This window comes from Megalops cyprinoides, chromosome 5 (assembly GCF_013368585.1).
Source record: "Megalops cyprinoides isolate fMegCyp1 chromosome 5, fMegCyp1.pri, whole genome shotgun sequence".
NCBI classification, from domain to species: Eukaryota; Metazoa; Chordata; class Actinopteri; order Elopiformes; family Megalopidae; genus Megalops; species Megalops cyprinoides.
In genome coordinates, this window is record NC_050587.1 from 28,434,995 (window position 1) to 28,453,086 (window position 18,092).

The following is an 18,092-nucleotide window of genomic DNA, read 5'->3' on the forward strand; positions in this document are numbered from 1 at the left end:
AACCTGAATTCAGTAAACATTCAAATTCTGTTTAAATGGATTTCATGTCAAATGTAGGCTAATGTCAGCTGCTCTGGATAAAAGCATGTGCTAAACAAATAATGTAATCCAAAGTGAGGATTACTCTCTGAGGTGGAACAACTCTGTCTTTTAGCCAGCCCTACTGTGGTATTGTCGTGTTTGCAATACTACCCTGTCCCTGTGAAAATGTTTAATTAAGACCTTTTGACGGGGGAGAGTAAAAACTGAAAGACTCAATTTGCTGCATAAGTATAAAGACATAATGAATACTGGTCAGTCTTGGTATCCATGAAAAAAATGTGTTTTCTTGCTTGAAGATAAACTAAGGAATCAAAATGCTGTAGACAGCCATATGATCATATACAGCGCATAAGTCATTAGGACAACAGACTGTCTCCATAGCACTGCGGTATAAACTATTTCTTGATATAATTTTCACATGTATATAGACTTCAGTCAGTTTTTGATCCCACCTTCTGACTCTCCTTTGAGTCTTCATATCACAAATTTCTGTTTTTCTTTCTGGCCTCTACTGCTCCAGTTCCATCTCCTCCTCCCCCTTTCTCTCTTTCTATCTACATATCACCATCCTTTCTTTTTTCCTTTCTTAATACTTTCAATCCTCCTTTGCTTTTCTTGCAAATCTCCATAGCAACTGGTTCCTTTGACATCTACCCATCGCCAAGGTAACCACTTCCTCGAGGGGCAACGTTAGGAGGACACCATGGCAACAGTCTCCAGAACAATGACGTCACAAGGAGTGAAGGTGGGACAGCAGGTGATCAGGCAATAGAGCTAGTGCAGCTAAGTGAGATGCGATGTTCTCCCACTCTCTTATGATAGGTGGGTCGTTTGGTGGTTGGAATAGCTTACAATGTCTCAGCAATTTTAGCAATTTTCTTTAAGCATATGATCCTGACAGTAATATTAATTAAGACACTTGGTATCATTGTGACCTCCTTCTCTCTAAAATGGTTTAACTACAGTTTTTGAATATTATTTCCTTATCCTATTGATATACAGTATTGCATTGTTTGCAATCAGATTGTGTAGAAACAAGATTTGCAGAAAGTGTCTGCATGACCTCTGTAAAGTTAATGTACACAGATTTTCACTGTGCTATCACGTGTTTCAAGAGTGACAGTTTAGTACAGATGATAATCTACCAGACCCATAAACCCCTATGTTGAACCAGGAGGAAGCATGAACTCTGCTTTGATTGCTCTAGTCATCGTTTACAGCAGGTAAATCAGTTTTCTGCTGGTTAGTTGAAGAAAGAAAAACATTATAAGGTTTACATGTAGGTCAATGGTAAATGAACATTTCAAACAAGCATCCTTGTTGCTTCACACATCAAGGCTGCCTCCCACTGAGTGTACCAATTAGATGTGTGAAAAGTGATACAGACAAGGAAATTTCTGCTTACAAATAGTAAATCATAGTCACAGGTAAGGAAGATCTATCATACTAAAATTGTGTGACTAAATGGGGCCAATGACATGGATACTGCATAGGTTACTATTTCTGTTTATAGCACAACACTTCTATGGTTAATCTATTTAAGAAGCCGCAAATTGTCTCTACTCACCCTTTATTTCATTCCTGTTAAGATGAACCTTCAAAATCACGTTTAACTGTAAGCAAAAAAAAAATAAATAAATTTCCATGGAGTACTTCTCCATCAAAAACTGACAGCTATAATCTGGACAAGTGCATCATAAACACTGAAATTTCAAGTATGTGTGCAGTGAAATCTAAAAGAGCTGCCCACATCTCCAGCGCACACACACTCCCATGAGACACAGAAAGGACCAATCCAGCCAAAGCAGTACACCATAAGCAACCTTTATTTCAATCCTTTTTATCCAGAAAATTTCCATTCTGTTTTAAGTTTGGCTTTTAATTTGCCCATATCAACACAGTCTATTACAGTCTGGCCAAAAGGAACACTGCAAGCACCCAACCAGTTAGCCAATGGTTTAAAAAAAAAAAAACAAAATAAATAAATAAAGCAAGAAAATAACCACCACAACTTGTCATTAAATGCTCATTTTTTGTATTAAAACATTTCATTTCAATGTTTTGCTTTCTCAACTCATATCTGAGTACCTCAAAACTTCATTATCAGCAAAACAATTGGTGAAATAAATATAAATTCTGGGCAATTATTTGTGAAATCAACACAACCTTAAACATGACCCTCTCAGATTTGCTGGATGAACTCATTTAAAGTCTCAGTCAGTATTTTTATAACATAAAAGAATACACTCCAATGTTTTCTATATCTGAATTAAAATGATTAAAACAGGGAGCCCGGGACTTTGATAAATTACTATTTGCACATAGAAATATGCTTAATATCAGAAAACACTGAGTGACCTGGACATAAAGGAAGTGAAGTTTCACAATTATTAGTACTAATAGTAGTCTGTCATAACCACATGAATGCACTTAAAAATAACCTACACAGAGCAAACCAGAGAAGCCGAGCGCCCAGCCCTCTGAAGGTCAATGGCAAGGTTACATGCAGATGCTTTTGGCAATGAACTGCAGTCACTCACCAGTGGCTTCAAAATTTGTCAAAGGTCACGGCACATAATGTCAGAGCACTTATGACTTTATATGAGGTTTAACACATAAAACATTTTAGACAACGGAAGCTGACATTTTGTACCCTCTCTTAACAGTAGGCAAATTGGCCAAAGAAATTGTGTCGAGTTGCCAGGATACATTTATACACGTCCTTTCCTGGTTGATGCATTAAGACCACAAGGAAAATTATTTTGCCTTCTCTGTCATTAGTGGACCTTTTTTTTTTTTACAAATTTGAAGCAGTAAAAGTCTGGAGACAATGGCCAATGGAACGATAAGGGTCAATATCCATATGACACATGAAGTGTCCAAGATTGAGCTTATATCAGGTGTCAAACTGTTCATGACAACAACAGATTACCATATGGCCAAGGGAAACCAAACAGAAGTGGCTTAAACTAAAATCTGATTCAGTGCAGAACAGGGGCAAACTTTGCGCGGCTTTTTCCCGTTTTTCAGTGGAAAAAAAAATGCTTGCAATCGTGCATGTGAATGTGTATAAATGTAGACAAAAGTCAATATCCTTAAAATAGCCTGGGTAGGCTTAAAAAGTTTAAAAAGCTGATCATTTTAATAAACTATCCCTGAAATGAAGACACAAATTTGGCCTAAAAAATGTCTTTGGAAGGAGAAACAAGTACAGCTTGAGGGGGTCATGTGAGAGGTTTTGCTGATGTCACAGAAGGAAAGGAAACTGTCCCTCTTTTAAAAGCCTGATCCAGGAGTTTTTTTCTGCCTGTGGTAATTGTTGCTGCTTTTGCATTGTTTTGCATGCACTTAAGTCTTTGATCCTCCACATTAAGGACTCGTTGAATTCCCATTTATTACTTCTATGGTCACTATGACAGTACCAGCACACGATCAATGGAATAATGATTTCATCAACAGCCTTGATCATAGCACAGATAAATCTGGTTAATATCCCCCTCACTGGTAGATTCACAGACAAATAAACGCTATTCTTCAAGCACATTAGAGCCAGTTATGGACTAATGCCAGCATTATTGACATCTTCCACAGACAAAGGTGGCTTCCCCTTGTCTTGAAGCCTTGAGGCTTTGTGCAAGTAGCCATTATTGATCAGTGAATTCACCATTGTATTCCATTGATTAAAGCCCCTTGGTTTCTATGTTAAACAAACCCTGACAATATCACAAGGTGTTTCATATCCCAATTTCTGTCTGCACAGCAATGGGGTTATCTGCAGGGTGTATCTGTCCTGTCATCTGCTAGTGTTTCATTCAATTCATTGCTGTTCTCAGGACTTGCGGTCTGAACACTGGAAACATTGAAGGCATTTCTGCAGCACTAAATGCAACTATAGGCAATAAAGAGGTCATGGGCATTTCCCCAGAAACCCCTCCCCCTTTTTCTCTGCTTACTTATTTATGATGCATGCAGTCAGGGCGTGGCCACCACATGAGGCACGGAGGGCTAATTTGCTAAAGTGCATAGAAGCGTGCAGTTGGCCTCTCCTCCCCAGCTGAAGCAGACATAGAAGCTCGGTCTGACCTCCTGCTTTAGACTACGACATTTCGCTTTGTCACCTGCACTCGTCATGCCCACAGACACCTGCACTGTAACGGGGCTGCCAAACCCACCATGACGACACCACGATCAGCCTGCACGATGACGGCTCCGCCCGGCTGGCCAGTTGGGCCAGAGACAGACTTTCACACGAATACACAGAGGTGCAGACGGACACAGACGCACAGGCACACACAAACGACACACGGCACCTGGCTTCTAAACACAGATGTACCCCCACATATGACACATTAAAGAGGTAAGCAGGTTCTTCGTATTGTTTACATTTAGATATTCTACAAAGCACTGGAAACGCACGCCCCAAATAAAGCTTTCCCATGGTAAAGTTTTAATGTGCTCTAGCAAACAGAAATCTTTTTTTGTATAGGCAAATGAAGGCTCTGGGCCTACCAAAACTCCAACAAAAATCCATTACCATTTGCAATAAAGACATCCAGCTCTGAGGACAGTAGACAAACAATACAGTAGACAGCAGTGCGCACACAAAGGCAAGGATGAAAAAGACAGCAGAAAGGAGGAGCAGACAAATGCTTCTGGTGCCATTCAGGACATGGCAGTGGGGAGGATGTATAACAACTGTGATTGCAAAGGCTCGGAGAGAGCAGGAAAGAGGTGGGAGTCTTGTGAACAAGGAAAGGTGGCGTGGCTGGGGAAGGCTAAGAATATGGGTTATAGGAAGGTGAGAGCCCACAGATGGAAAAAGCTTTTGCCTGGGATGTCAAGAGGGAACATTTTTAAGGGTGCAGACAGACGGAGAATGACCATGGTGGGGGGGTAGCTAGTGGTGACAACAGGACGGGGCCCTCAGTTGTTGGCCTCCCCTGCGTCGTCGTCCTGCTGGTCGCTGGTCCACAGGGTGAGGTTGTCTCGTAGTAGCTGCATGATGAGGGTGGAGTCTTTGTAGGAGTCTTCGTTGAGAGTGTCCAGCTCAGCGATGGCGTCGTCGAAGGCCTGCTTGGCCAGGTGGCAGGCTTGCTCAGGGGCGTTCTGGATCTCGTAGTAGAAGACAGAGAAGTTGAGGGCCAGGCCCAGGCGGATGGGGTGAGTGGGCTGCATGTGCTCCTTGCTGATGTCGAAGGCCTCCTTGTAGGACGCCTCCGATGACTCCACCACGGCCGCCCGCTTCTCGCCCACGGCCACCTCCGCCAGGTAGCGGTAGTAGTCGCCCTTCATCTTCAGGTAGAACACCTTGCTCTCGAACTGTGCGTCGCTGCAATTCTTGATGAGGAACTTATCCAGCAGGGAGAGCACATCCTGGCACACCGACTCCAGCTCCTTCTCGATCTTTTCCCTGTACGCCCGCACCATCTCCAGCTTCTTCTCGTTGCCGTCGGCCGAGGTCTTCTGCTCGATGCTGGATATGACACGCCACGAGGAGCGCCTGGCCCCAACCACATTTTTATAAGCCACGGACAGCAGGTTGCGGTCCTCGTTGGACAGGGGCTCGTTCAGCTCTGTCACCTGCCGATACAGAGAGGAAAACAGATTTGAGACTCCTGGGGGGGGGGGGGTCATATACACCAAACAGGAGCAGGGTCCAACCATGGCTGTACTAGTGGCATAACCGTTGCCAACCACAATGCAGTCTCTAAGAAGACAGCTGCCTGCTATCCACATTTCATTTCATAGATTTCATAGATATAATTATCCACAATGATGTGCCAAATTATCTTTGGTTTTACAGATTCCAAAACCCATTTATGTTTTTTTTTTTAATCAGCAGTTACGTTTCATACAACAACAAAAAATAAAATTATGACTCACTCCATTTAATCACTGATGGCAGCCTAATGGCAAAACTGAAGTATTGCTTGGATTGAGTGGGGGGAAAAAGTGACCACAAGCAAATAGCAGGGCGTACACCCTAAAGACCGACCTATCAACAAGCCACGTAATTATTTGAGCATTTGTTTCCTGTACATGTCAAGCCTGCTTTCTTGGAACTTGTTAGGCCTGCTGAAACCTTTTTTATCTCTGGTGGTGACATAAGCGAGGCTTTGCAGCACATGTAGGTGCACTTTACCCTGCAGTACACTTGCTCCCTGCCCTGCAGAGTTAAGGGCTTCTCTGGTTCCCAAGGCTTGGTTTGAGAGACACGCCTTAACAGATGCATGCCAAAACTCCCTGTTAAAAATGGCCCTTCCAAAAATGTCTCATTCACAGTGTGAAATGGATCAGGGGTGATGATGCAGGCCTGAAAGGCCTATTATGTAACAGCCTGTCTGAGTGATGGAAAGGAGGGTCTGACAGCATGGCCAAGTCTTGTCCTTTCACTGCCTGCTACTATTCCAAGCTGAATGTGGGCATGTTTAATTAAATGGGGCATCATGAAGAGTTTATATGTATTACTTCATTTCAATGTTTTTTCAAGAGGGAATTGCTTTCGGTATGCTACATAGTTTGTATATGAATAATAGCAGGTTGAATACATTGTCATCATTTAGCTAGCCTGATCTGCAAGCAACTGCTCCAAAAACATCTTCCAAACACCATGTGATAGTGATAGGTTCTCAAGAAGCTGCAGTAATTATTCCTACTAATCACATTCATGAATAAAGAAATTTCATGGATTAGAATTCCGCCATTAAACCTGTTGACAGTAATTAAAAGTGGCATATTGACAAACCTGACAAACACACAAAAAGTCCTCAGTCATACCATGGACAGAACTATTGACACTAGACCAGTCACCATTCCAAGCATTCATGTGTTCAGAGTGACCACAATATTAAGCATTTTCTCCATTCAAATGAATTGCTACTGGTAGGTTTTTTCAGGGTATTAGAGAGTTGCTAACTTATAGCATGCCTTTACCATGATGTACTAAAATGCTGTGTCAATATCAGTAACATAGTACGGAATCTCAGAATCCCCTTTCACCCCAGCAAGGCTGTCATTTCATGATACAGGGGCTAATTTTCAGTGTTGATAATTTATTTTTTATCTGAGTGAATATTGCAATATAACATATCTCATTCATCACATAGCTAAGCAGATTTTGTGAATTTTCATATGTTTAAACGTCTCTTCTGTTCAACTACCATGATTCAGTCTAACTAAAAATGAGCAAACAAAAAAATTAAGGAGGAAATATTAACTGCAACAAATGGCTTGCTGTTTTGAGTCTACACACCATTAAATCAGTTAAGTTTTTGTGTCAATGCTGCAATGACCTAGGAACTAGCAGAAATTTCCATGCTGTAATTTTAAAACTAATCCACACAACAGTCACTGTGCTGAAATGCCTACCTCCCTCACACCTAAATGAGCTGTTGAAGACACCTCTCATGAATCTTAACACATGGAACTCGCAACATCGGAATGAATTAGGATAATGGAATGCAAATGGAGAATAGACAATAGATTTTTTTCCTGCTTGTAAGAAATAGCCATATAGTTTACTATGTGGAGGATACTCGGCATTTATTGTTGTTCTCATTTGTAGTGAAATTACCATTACTATGATAAGTGGGAGTCTATATTCAGTGCAATATTCATAGACTTTTATGTTCAATTGCTACAGCCCTAATGGGGGCCTATATTTAGCGATGCTTATACCCAGCTGGACACAGAGGTCACAGGGACATTGATTTGCCCCTGCGGAATCATATTCCACTCTTCAAAAAGAGTTGTGGGCAGTCCGGCATGCGTCACAGAGGCGGACACACTCAGATACGCACGCTGATAGAGAATATCCCGGGTTGAACCTGTCGGCGCACAGCACATTTGCAGATGTGAAAGAGTTGGCCAGCGCACACTGAAAAAAGTGCCTGGTCATCCCTGACATTGATATTGCTGCCTGTGATCTATTCCTCATTCATTTCTGGCAGTTCTGGCATTTCAGCTTGTGCGTCCAGAGTTAAGGTTTTCTCTAGCTTTTTATTACCATTGGACAACAGCGCTTAGTCACCACAGAGAAAACGTGTTAAACCCTGAGGTGCGCCAATAAAAGATAACATCACTGTTAACTTTTAGACTGAGAGGGCATAGAACATCTAGCACTGCTCACTGGTGAATATATAGCCTATTTCTGGTCAAAGATTAGGCAATGTTGTCTTCAATGTCTCAGTCACATAGAGTTCCCCAATTCTCCGTTCAAAATGTTCAAAATCCTCAAAATCCTCAAATGCTTTTAGCTTTTTCAGCCTTCTTTCTTTCTCCCATTTACCACACTAATAATAAATGAAAGCACTTCAATAAAAGGAATTCACTTAACTTGCTGCAATTACCTGGTTTATGGCTACTCTGTTTAATTAAAACACTGTTTAATTAACATTTAATGAACACATGAGAGGTGAAGTATTTCTACAATGTACAGAATTTTACATAAATTTCAAAAAATGAGAAATGAGATCATTACGGTGAAGGCATAACGGCAAATAGGGATGAGTGCTTTGAGCCTATATCATATTCAAAGGCCCTGCAGTGGAGAAAAATCATATTCAAAAGTATTCAAAAAAGTTGAATTCAGCTCCAAATACTGTATATTACTGGTACTTGACACTAATTGCAATTAAATACTACAAACTTTCATATTATCGTTCCATTGGTAAGATGTTTGGCAGTCAGCCTACTTGAAATGGACGTGTTTTCCACAAGTTATCTGGTAAGTTGTCCACCTTTATTATATAGTGTGCTGATCTTAAATGATTGGTACAGTTTTGACTCACTACACTACTCATCAATCAAAGTGCTGAACACCATTTTTGACAAGAAGCTGATGCCTTCTACTTTGAATGGAAAGTATACATACAACTAAAGAAAACCAGATTGGCTAACAGTAAGGATTCATAAATTACCTAAGATCACTTTCTATGGTTACTCTAAACATACATTTGTCTACTACAGTTTTCAAGCCAGTCAAAAAGTCTTCCCTAATTATAACACAGTTTTAGTCAGCCAAAGGTAGCAGGTTACCTTGGGAATATCAGATTCAAATTGCAATTTTATTTGTATCTAAGACATAATCACTATCCATTACATTACATTATTGGCATTTAGCAGACGCTCTTACCTAGAGCAAATGCAGCAGTACCCCAGCAGGGAATTGAACCGGCAACCTTTTGGTTACGAGTCTGGTTCCTTAACCACTATGCTACACTGCTGCCACTACCCACATTGGTACCTGCAAACAGTATTAGCCAGCTACTGTAGCTTCCTAACCTGTTAGCTACCCAAAAATTTTGCCAATCTGGTAAGAGGGCAGAACTCATTTTGCCCTGTAAATGTACTTCGACAAATTTAAAAAATAATGCTATGCACAGGGACCATGAACACATTGTAAGGGATTGTAAGGGATTAATTAAGGAAGAAAAGCGGACCATTTGTGATTTAGTGGTGCCAGAAGGGATACATTTAGATTCTTTAGCCTTGAGCTGTCTTGTCTGGTCAACTGACAAGCATTATTTTGGCACCTAAAACAAGGGTAGGAACCGGATACAATGGATATTGTGGAAAAAGATGAAAAAGCAAGCATTGCATTCTAAACCTATAAATAAATTAACTACAGTCTACCCCCAATTATACAGGCTAATGGAGTGGGAGGACCACTCAGCACAATTCAACACATAGACAAACTACAGACTGTCATTTTAATTGTTTATTTACCTTTTAACAGACACAAGCAACAATTATGGGAGCCAAGTCACAGCCAGCAATTACGGGATATTAGCACATTTAAAATCAAATAATTTATAAGAGTAAGGAAGAAAGACTGCTAGCTGGTGGGATGACAAACAGTTTAAATACCATATCTCCATCTGAGAAATACAAACAACATATAACTATGTATGATAAAAGTATACCAATGGCACCTAAACATATTTTCATGTATCTTAACACTGGTAGCTACCTAGCTTGATTTGTGAAATAATCAGCTCTATTTTTTGTGTGTATTTCAGCTGATCAAAAGTATTCATGCCATAAAGCACATTTGGCAGTTTCATTAATCTGATCTACACTGTAGACATCGTTTTCAATAAAGTACAAAAGCTCACATGATAATGCAATATGGTAGCCAAACCATGTCACATACTGACTTGACATTTGCTTAACAGATATTTCACTAAGCCTTCTACAACACTTAGGCTAAATTTAAACTAATTGTGAGATATGCTGTAGGATGTTTGGCCTTTCAATGCCTGAACTTTGCATGGGTCTAGTGACCATGTTGTTCAACCTACCTGACATTTCACAAACTTGATAAAGGGCTGTCTTTGGGAATGGTCTAAAACGTACATTTGTTCTTTCATTTACATTTATTTATTTAGCAGACACTTTTATCCAAGGCGACTTACAAAAAGTAGCCTGTATAATTTGGATAGTCAATTTGTGCTTTCCTGGTAGTCACATTATTTTCATACACAGACTCAGACTCAGAAGCCTACTTTACTGTAAATATATTATTTTTCATAAGCCTATCAACATACGGTTGTTATTAGGACTTCTATTAACGATATTTGCCATTGTGATGTGGAGTGTTCACTTCAGCCCCATCCCGTCTTTAGGGCACCCTACGCCCTACAGCAAGAAGCAATTTACATTTACATTTTATTTCAGTAAAAATGCACAAATTTCAGTGTAATTTCAGTGCATTTTTCAGTGCATTTTTAAATTGAGAGGTTCTATCAAAGAAACCCCCAAGAGGAGCTACAGGTCAGCTGTTTGGTGTAGCATCTGATGAAACCGCACTATAGGTTCACTGGGGATGGAAAAAGAAGTACACTGCGGAGGCCAGGAACCAGAGCCAGTGCAGCAAATGCTTCACATATTTGTGGAATTGATCTGAATTTTAAGAATTAGATAAGTATCATTTAATAACGACTGTTATTTCACTCAGAGTTTTTCCACAATTCAATGCATCAGAGTAATCACTCCCTGCTATACTTCCAAACAGATTTCATCTGACAGCTGCAAAAGGCTTTAGTAAATGGTGCCAACTCTGAAACACCTCGGCTCGGGACGGATGAAGGCCCACACTCAGTGACCTGCTCGTCAGCCAGACCTGAATTTGGCGCTACTCTGGTGCCTTGGGCCATAGAATTCCCTGAGCTTGGAAAAGGTCTTTCTGGGGCAGCTCCTAAGAGGTGTGCCAGCGAAGTTGGGCTGCATGACTGTCTGTGCCATTTTGCTGCAACTACGTGGTCCCGCCCGCGTCACAGAGTGTTAGCTGCTTAACGTTAGGTCAGCTAATGGTAGGTATATAGGAGCTCCCACTGCCCAGGGACCAGGCTCTCCTGAGATAAAGATAACTACATGTAACAAATTGTATGCAGACAACTGACCAGAAAATTGCTAGCTCACATTTGGCCAGACTGGACTTAGAACTGCACTACAGCAGCTAGCTGGTTCCCATTAAAAGGGCCTGATCACTGCAATACAGCCAGTTAGGTAAATGACAGCTGTTTAGTCTGAGTACTGTACATGGGCAAGAGGTTAAAAATAAGGCTGAACCACAGCTCATTTTATTGACAGAAATAACAGCTACAGTTGCAAGCTACAAAGATGACAAAGAGATCTTTTTCTTTTTCACTATGTAGCCCTTTTTGTAGCCCAGATTTCATTAAATTAAGACTGCTGGCTAGTCAGCCAGTCCACGGAGCACACAGCTGGCTAGCTGTGAAGCACCATAGTGAACCAGCTTGGTACAGAGCACTGATTTCATACAGTTTGAAGTCAGTTAGCTAACATAGCTAATTGTGAAGCAAATGCAGCAGGACGCTAGCCAGCAGTAGTACTGACAGCATGATGAACATCATTTGGGCTCCTTGCTTATTAAGCATTAATAAAGTACATTCTCATGTGTTATACATGACACTGAAAGGGATACTCACCAGTTTCATCGCGGAGGCCATGTCATCATACCGTTCCGCCTGCTCCGCCAGACGGGCTCTCTGTACGAGCTGCTCTCTGTCCACCATACTAGCGATTTAGCTATAGCTACACTGCCTCTATACTCTTCACAACAGGCTGCTGATAGCCGTATCTTCCTCACAACTCACACTCTTGGCTCGTTTCCTGGTGGACAGACTGAAAAGACAGTTAAAGTTATTGGAATATGCAAGTCAGTTTCTTCAAGCGATCAGACGCTAGCTACCTAACTACAGATATCTAGTACATGCAATGCCTAACGTTAGCTACCCCAATTGGCCAGCTACACTCTCATAGTGTCCTCCCAGGGAGCATGAAATCCTACAGCTAACTGTGGTTACCTCCCTCTTATGCGCCTGTCTCCCTTTCAGATTCGCTTGCCTCTCACTTTCTAGGTGGCGGTCACTCCGGGTTCTCCCCCACTTCTTCCTCACGCTCCCCTAATCTGTGCTAAACTAGCGCTTCTCTCCTCTCACACTTTTGCCGCAGTCGCGCCGACGCTCTGCGCTCCCCCTTAGCCCGGGGGGAGAGGAGGGGGGGGTGGTCGCAGATATTTCATGATGACGTCACCTTCTATAAATAGAATCGCAGAAAGAAGGCGTGCACCTGCGCAGTGCGACGTGCTGCATTTTTCGTCGCAGCAGCTCAGGGCGTGAGGTACTTTGACCTCCCCGAATAGCAACTGGTGCAGTATCCGTATTGATCCAGTTAACGGTGGAATGGTGAAAAAGAGGTTTGGGAGCACGGTAGTATAGTCGTTAGTGCTGCTTTGAAGCACAGAACTGCCGTTCTATTTATTACACACTTTGTTAATCTTTCTTAGTGTCTGTCGTACTGAGTGGCTAACGTTACGTGTCGTATGCCTGTTAACTTCACTTTGTTGTGATTTAGATAATTTCATGTGTCAGTTTTCTAAGATTCAAATATTACAGACTTGAATTTGCTTAGAGATGTATTCTCATACAGTGCGCAAATACTAGGGAGAGGTTAGTGGAGCTCACGTGTTACGCCCCACTAAGTGAATTCTTATAAATTATACAGCAATCTTAATGGATCTGAGACTCGCGCCTGCAGATAGCAGACAGTAGGTATGACCTCGGTGCAGCACACATAGTGGTTTTTGTGATCAGAGCCATTTTCCTTGCCACATAGTGGCTTGGATACACAGACCCTCATCGCAGCGCATAATGTAGGCTACCCTGCAACAGATACTCAAGCCTGCCTCCTCCCTCCTAGTTTCATCCACTCAACTGCGAGGCTGACAAAGTGACCGAATGACAGTATGTGCAAAGTTATGTGCCGTGTTTGATTCTAATAGCACGATTGTAATCGCGCTGTCGTGTAGTACTGACATAGCCATCAGCATGAGATGGCTGGTTCATATATGCTTTCTATCTTCATCCCCTTTGACGTGTAGATTGACATAATCATTGAGTTATATTAGATATATGTCATTGATCTAGCAGGAAATTGAAAAGATTGAAAAAATGGTTTCATCAAAAATGCTGACATTTATCACGCGCAATGCACATGGAATGTTAAACAGGTGTTCATATATATATATATATATATATATATATATATATAATCAGTCATTCAAAACATGCCAACAAAGACATAGAAAAAGACAAGTAGCTGAGTCATGACTGATAAAAACATGATAATGAACCTTCTTTTCTAAAATCAGTTACTTTCATTTGTGTACAGTAATTACTGACATACTCTATGCCCACACACTCCTGACAAGTATCCACAATCACACCCACACACCTTATTAGTCATTAGAATTCAACAATTGAACTGCTGCAGGTAGAAATAAGAAACTGAAGCTTGCATTTGTGCCCTTTTGCAGAGTAAAGTTTGGACTAATGTAGCTTTGAAATTGCATCAGAGTGCTGGAAAGTGGGTGTGGAGTGTTCTTATTATAAAATCTTCTAAATCCGCTACACACAGATAGTGTCAAGTAAGAGCAGATAAAGCCCATTCGTGGCTTTCTATATTATTTTTAAATCTGTGTGGTCGTGTGGTTTAAGACTACAGCTGCTGATTTGCTGTGTCTCACACCCATTTCAATCAATCAGCCAGCCAGTCAATTGAATTTATATAGTGCTTTGTATATACACAGATTTGTACAATGATATGAAGACTATCTTATGAAATGATGTTGGGAAAAGTAAGGCCTAAAACAAGACTGAGATACAGTGGATTATAGATGAAGAAATGTGCTACAGATATTTACCATTTAGAGAAAATTGGTCTTGAAAGTGAAAAACCACAAGAAGACCCATCATGAGGAACAAGAAAATCTCTCCTTGGATCCTAAAGACAACCACATCTAAGTTTTGATAGTAAGTCCACACTGAGGTTTGGTAGTGTCAGGCTAGATAGCCTATTATGTTGTAAAGAAAAGATCACTCCCTACCTGTACATAGTTTTTTCTCTTTCTTTGTTCTTTCGTTTCTATAAGTATATACCTCTGAAAGGTACTATGTGGAGATTTGTGGCAAACATGAATATATGATATATAGATATAGTATCTGAAATATATCCTATGGAAATGTTTGTTTGATGCTGAATTTTAATAAAAAATAATTCAGGCTAGACAGCCTGTGCACAAACTGGGATGTGACAAGCAGCAGTATTACAGCAGTGTCAGAGGTAGCACTGGGATTATATTGCAAATAATCACAAAATCAGACTTCCACAGCACAGTGTCAGGAAGATGGGCTCAAAGAGTTAGAATCACAATGTTTGTTATGGTGCTAACAATGTCTGTCGTGAACACCAACAGTCAATCCACAGTAAGGCAGGATCTATGAAACCAGGCCTGTGCTGACCAACACACAGTCCTGGGTGAATGTCAGCTGTTCCATCAACACAGTGGGGCATGCAAACAGCAACATAAGAGGGAGAGAAACACATGGATCTCTCAATTGATCCTTTTATTTATGACCCATTACTGCATAAACACACTGTCAGTCAAGTGTCAGAGCAGACTATATGAATTAATTATGAACAAGAGATCGTGGAAAAAGAGAGGATATTCACACATAGTTGCAGCTTCCCTCACTTGCTTCCTTGGAAGTGCTTAAATTAGAATGAAAACCATTTCCTGTGTTTACTGGTGTGTTTATCTTTTGTTCTTTATTATCTTCAATGCATCATTTTACCATCTGCTTATTGCATCCTCTTTGCCATCCATTTGTTCATTCCATTATTAAGTTATTTCTTTTATATAGTTTGCCAATGGTGCAGTGAATTGGCAGCCGGTCTAAGAACTGCACAGCCACTCACTGTTGTCGTTGTCTTCTAATGATACACTAGCATAAGCAATACCTCTCCATTTCCTAAATTCCTTAGTTCAGTTAACTCTTAGTTAAGTTTTTTCTTGCATTCAGTCTTTAATTCCTTTAATTTGCGTTACTCTCGTATGTTCCTAGAAGAACAAGGTTTTTCATTGCCTTGTTTTTAATCTGAACTGTATCAGTCCTTGTATATTAAGTGCATTGTAGGGAAATGTGTTTGTATTTATGTATTGCTTTAACTGTAAATATTACTGGATATCATATTCACTGTAATTGTTTCATAATTTCCTAAATGAGGATAGCGTGTATAGTTCCTAATAGTACAATAAACAATATTGACAAAGTTGTTGGCTCCTGGGAATAACCAACAGCCAGTTGTTATTTTAGCAGAAGAGAATCCTTTTATTGGCATAATATTATGTGTATTTTTAGCAGTATTTCCTTTGGGTGCAAATAAGGAGGTGATAATGAGACAGTTCTAAAGAATGAAAGGCATCATGCCTGGATGATATATACAGAGAAATACACTCAGACCCAGACACAGAACTGAAAGACAAGTTTTCACTGTAACACAAAGACAAAGTTGCATTGATATTTAAACTTTTGTAAATTGCAGATAGAACATTAATCACGAAATAAAATATGAAAAAAGTGAAACTAGATTTTTCTAAATTGTAGAAAAAGTGCCTATTACATCTATGCACACGTGCAAGCACAGGTGCACGCGTGCACACACACACACACACACACACACACACACACATACATACATAAATTGTTTGTTCCAGGTTCGGACAATGTTTCCCCCTAGTGACAGACAGCCGTAGTGTTTACTCACGCTCAGCCTGATTCTGTGGTAGCTTGTTGCACTATGCTTAAATGCACAGCCTAATGGGCTGTTCCTATTTTAAAATAACGGACCAAATGCAGGGAATTCAATAAGAGCACATTTACCCGGCGTTAACCTAATAACATTAATAACATTTTGCATTATGTGGAAATGGGAGACTGGCCCAGTTTTGAGATGCAGTGTCATTACAGTTATTGCGCTGGGCAATCTGCCACTTCGGAGAAGGTCAATTTGCAGAACAATGAAAAGTAAATCCACAAAATGTGGTGAGAGTGACTATGAGAATTGATGTTTTTTTTTTTTTTGTTTTTTTTTTGTGAATTACCAAAAAAAGGCAGATTACAGATGTGGACTGGCAGGTCAGTAAATCCCATGCTTAAAGTGTTTACATTTATAACTCTGTGAGATAAATCCTTACTGAATTCAAGCCTACAAAATATGTATGTCTTGGACATGTCTCAGAGTGAAGTTATATGTCATAAACAGAGCTATGGTGACAAACCAACAATGATCCATATCAGTCTAATATTTACTAGCAGAGGAATCATATTTATGTGCGCCAGCCTTTTAGCTGACAGCAAGACAGATGGAAAACTGGCAACCTCTCTGTACTCCATAACTCCTTTCTTCACAAATTTGGGTTGTGTACTCCTACTCCTGCCAAAACACTGCTGTCTTTGTCTTTGAAATGAGATGTGTTTTACTTTCACGTTTTAGAGCCTGGTTTGGTTGTAATTCCCCTTTTGTGGGGTAGGATTCTGCTATTATCAAACAGGCGGCCCATGCCTGTCTCCCAGTAAAGGAGAAACACCTTTTAAGGGAAATGCAAGGAACAATTGCGAGCGCATTTTGCCACCTGCAACGCAATTGGCAGGGTCTGGCTGCAGAAGCAGGCGGGCTGGAGGCAAGAGCTGACGATCATGCCTGCTGATAGTTGCCTGTAACATTGGTAAATATTTGTCTAGTGCAAGTACAATTTCTTTCAAATTGTATCAACAGAGATATTATTAGAGATGGGTGTTTAGCAAAGCTCATGACAGTTTGAGTTGGTGATAATGTGAGATTAATAATTGATAAAGGTCTTACATTACAACTAAATGAGGTCACATAACCCTTAGTAGTTTTAGTTTTTTTCAGATTCAAAACACTCAGTAAACAGTCGCTTTTGTGGTTGGGTTTTCCTCCACTCAAGCAATAAGTAGTGCTGCTATCAATTCTGATGTATACCAAAGTGATTGACACTTTTTATTAAGGTGCAGAGCAATGGCACTTATTCCACCTCTTATTTGAAGATAAAATAGATTACAAGCACTGTACACTTGAATTAGAAAATTAAAGTGGCTATGAATAACAAACCCTTCCTTATCACTAGGTAAATGAATGTATTGGCTTGCCAAACATATGAGCATTTTTCCTCCTCTTAAAAACAAAGTGCTTATATAATGTCTTATTACATGCAACAGTGAAGTGCTTCATTTAGACCTCTCTGTCTTAGATCAAGCATAGTTCCCTTATATATCTCATTGCTTCTGCTGATATCACTCAAGACTATTTTCTGTTGCCAAGGCATAATTTCTTGACCTTTCATTTTATGCCTGCTATGACTTATATTGTTGTGACATTTTCTCTGAAAATAAGCAAATAATTGTATAGATTAAATGAGCTGAGAAGTGTTATTGGTCTTTAATGCAATATATCATTACAAAATAAATAAATAAATAAACCAGTCATAACCATGGAATGTTGTGCACTAAGATACAGTTTGCATCAGAAAACGTTGTAAGTGAAGGGCATTTTATGAAGAATATGTAGGTTATCTAGCCCTGATAAAGTATATCACATTGAAAAAAAACTAAAATGTCTAAATTCTAGTTTATTTGAAAATAAGTTCATTTGCTGCTTGTTAT

General features: G+C 40.2%; 1 protein-coding gene across 1 annotated transcript; it reads right to left on the bottom strand.

The window, feature by feature from the left end:
* Nucleotides 1-1,911: 1,911 nt before the first annotated feature.
* On the bottom strand, nt 1,912-12,539 carry ywhah (tyrosine 3-monooxygenase/tryptophan 5-monooxygenase activation protein, eta polypeptide). Its single transcript, XM_036528560.1, has 2 exons — nt 11,994-12,539; nt 1,912-5,622 (listed from the first exon to the last, which is right to left on the bottom strand). Exons 1-2 carry the CDS (start codon nt 12,078-12,080, stop codon nt 4,966-4,968), a joined length of 744 nt encoding a protein of 247 aa, XP_036384453.1. The 5' UTR covers nt 12,081-12,539; the 3' UTR covers nt 1,912-4,965.
* Nucleotides 12,540-18,092: the final 5,553 nt, after the last annotated feature.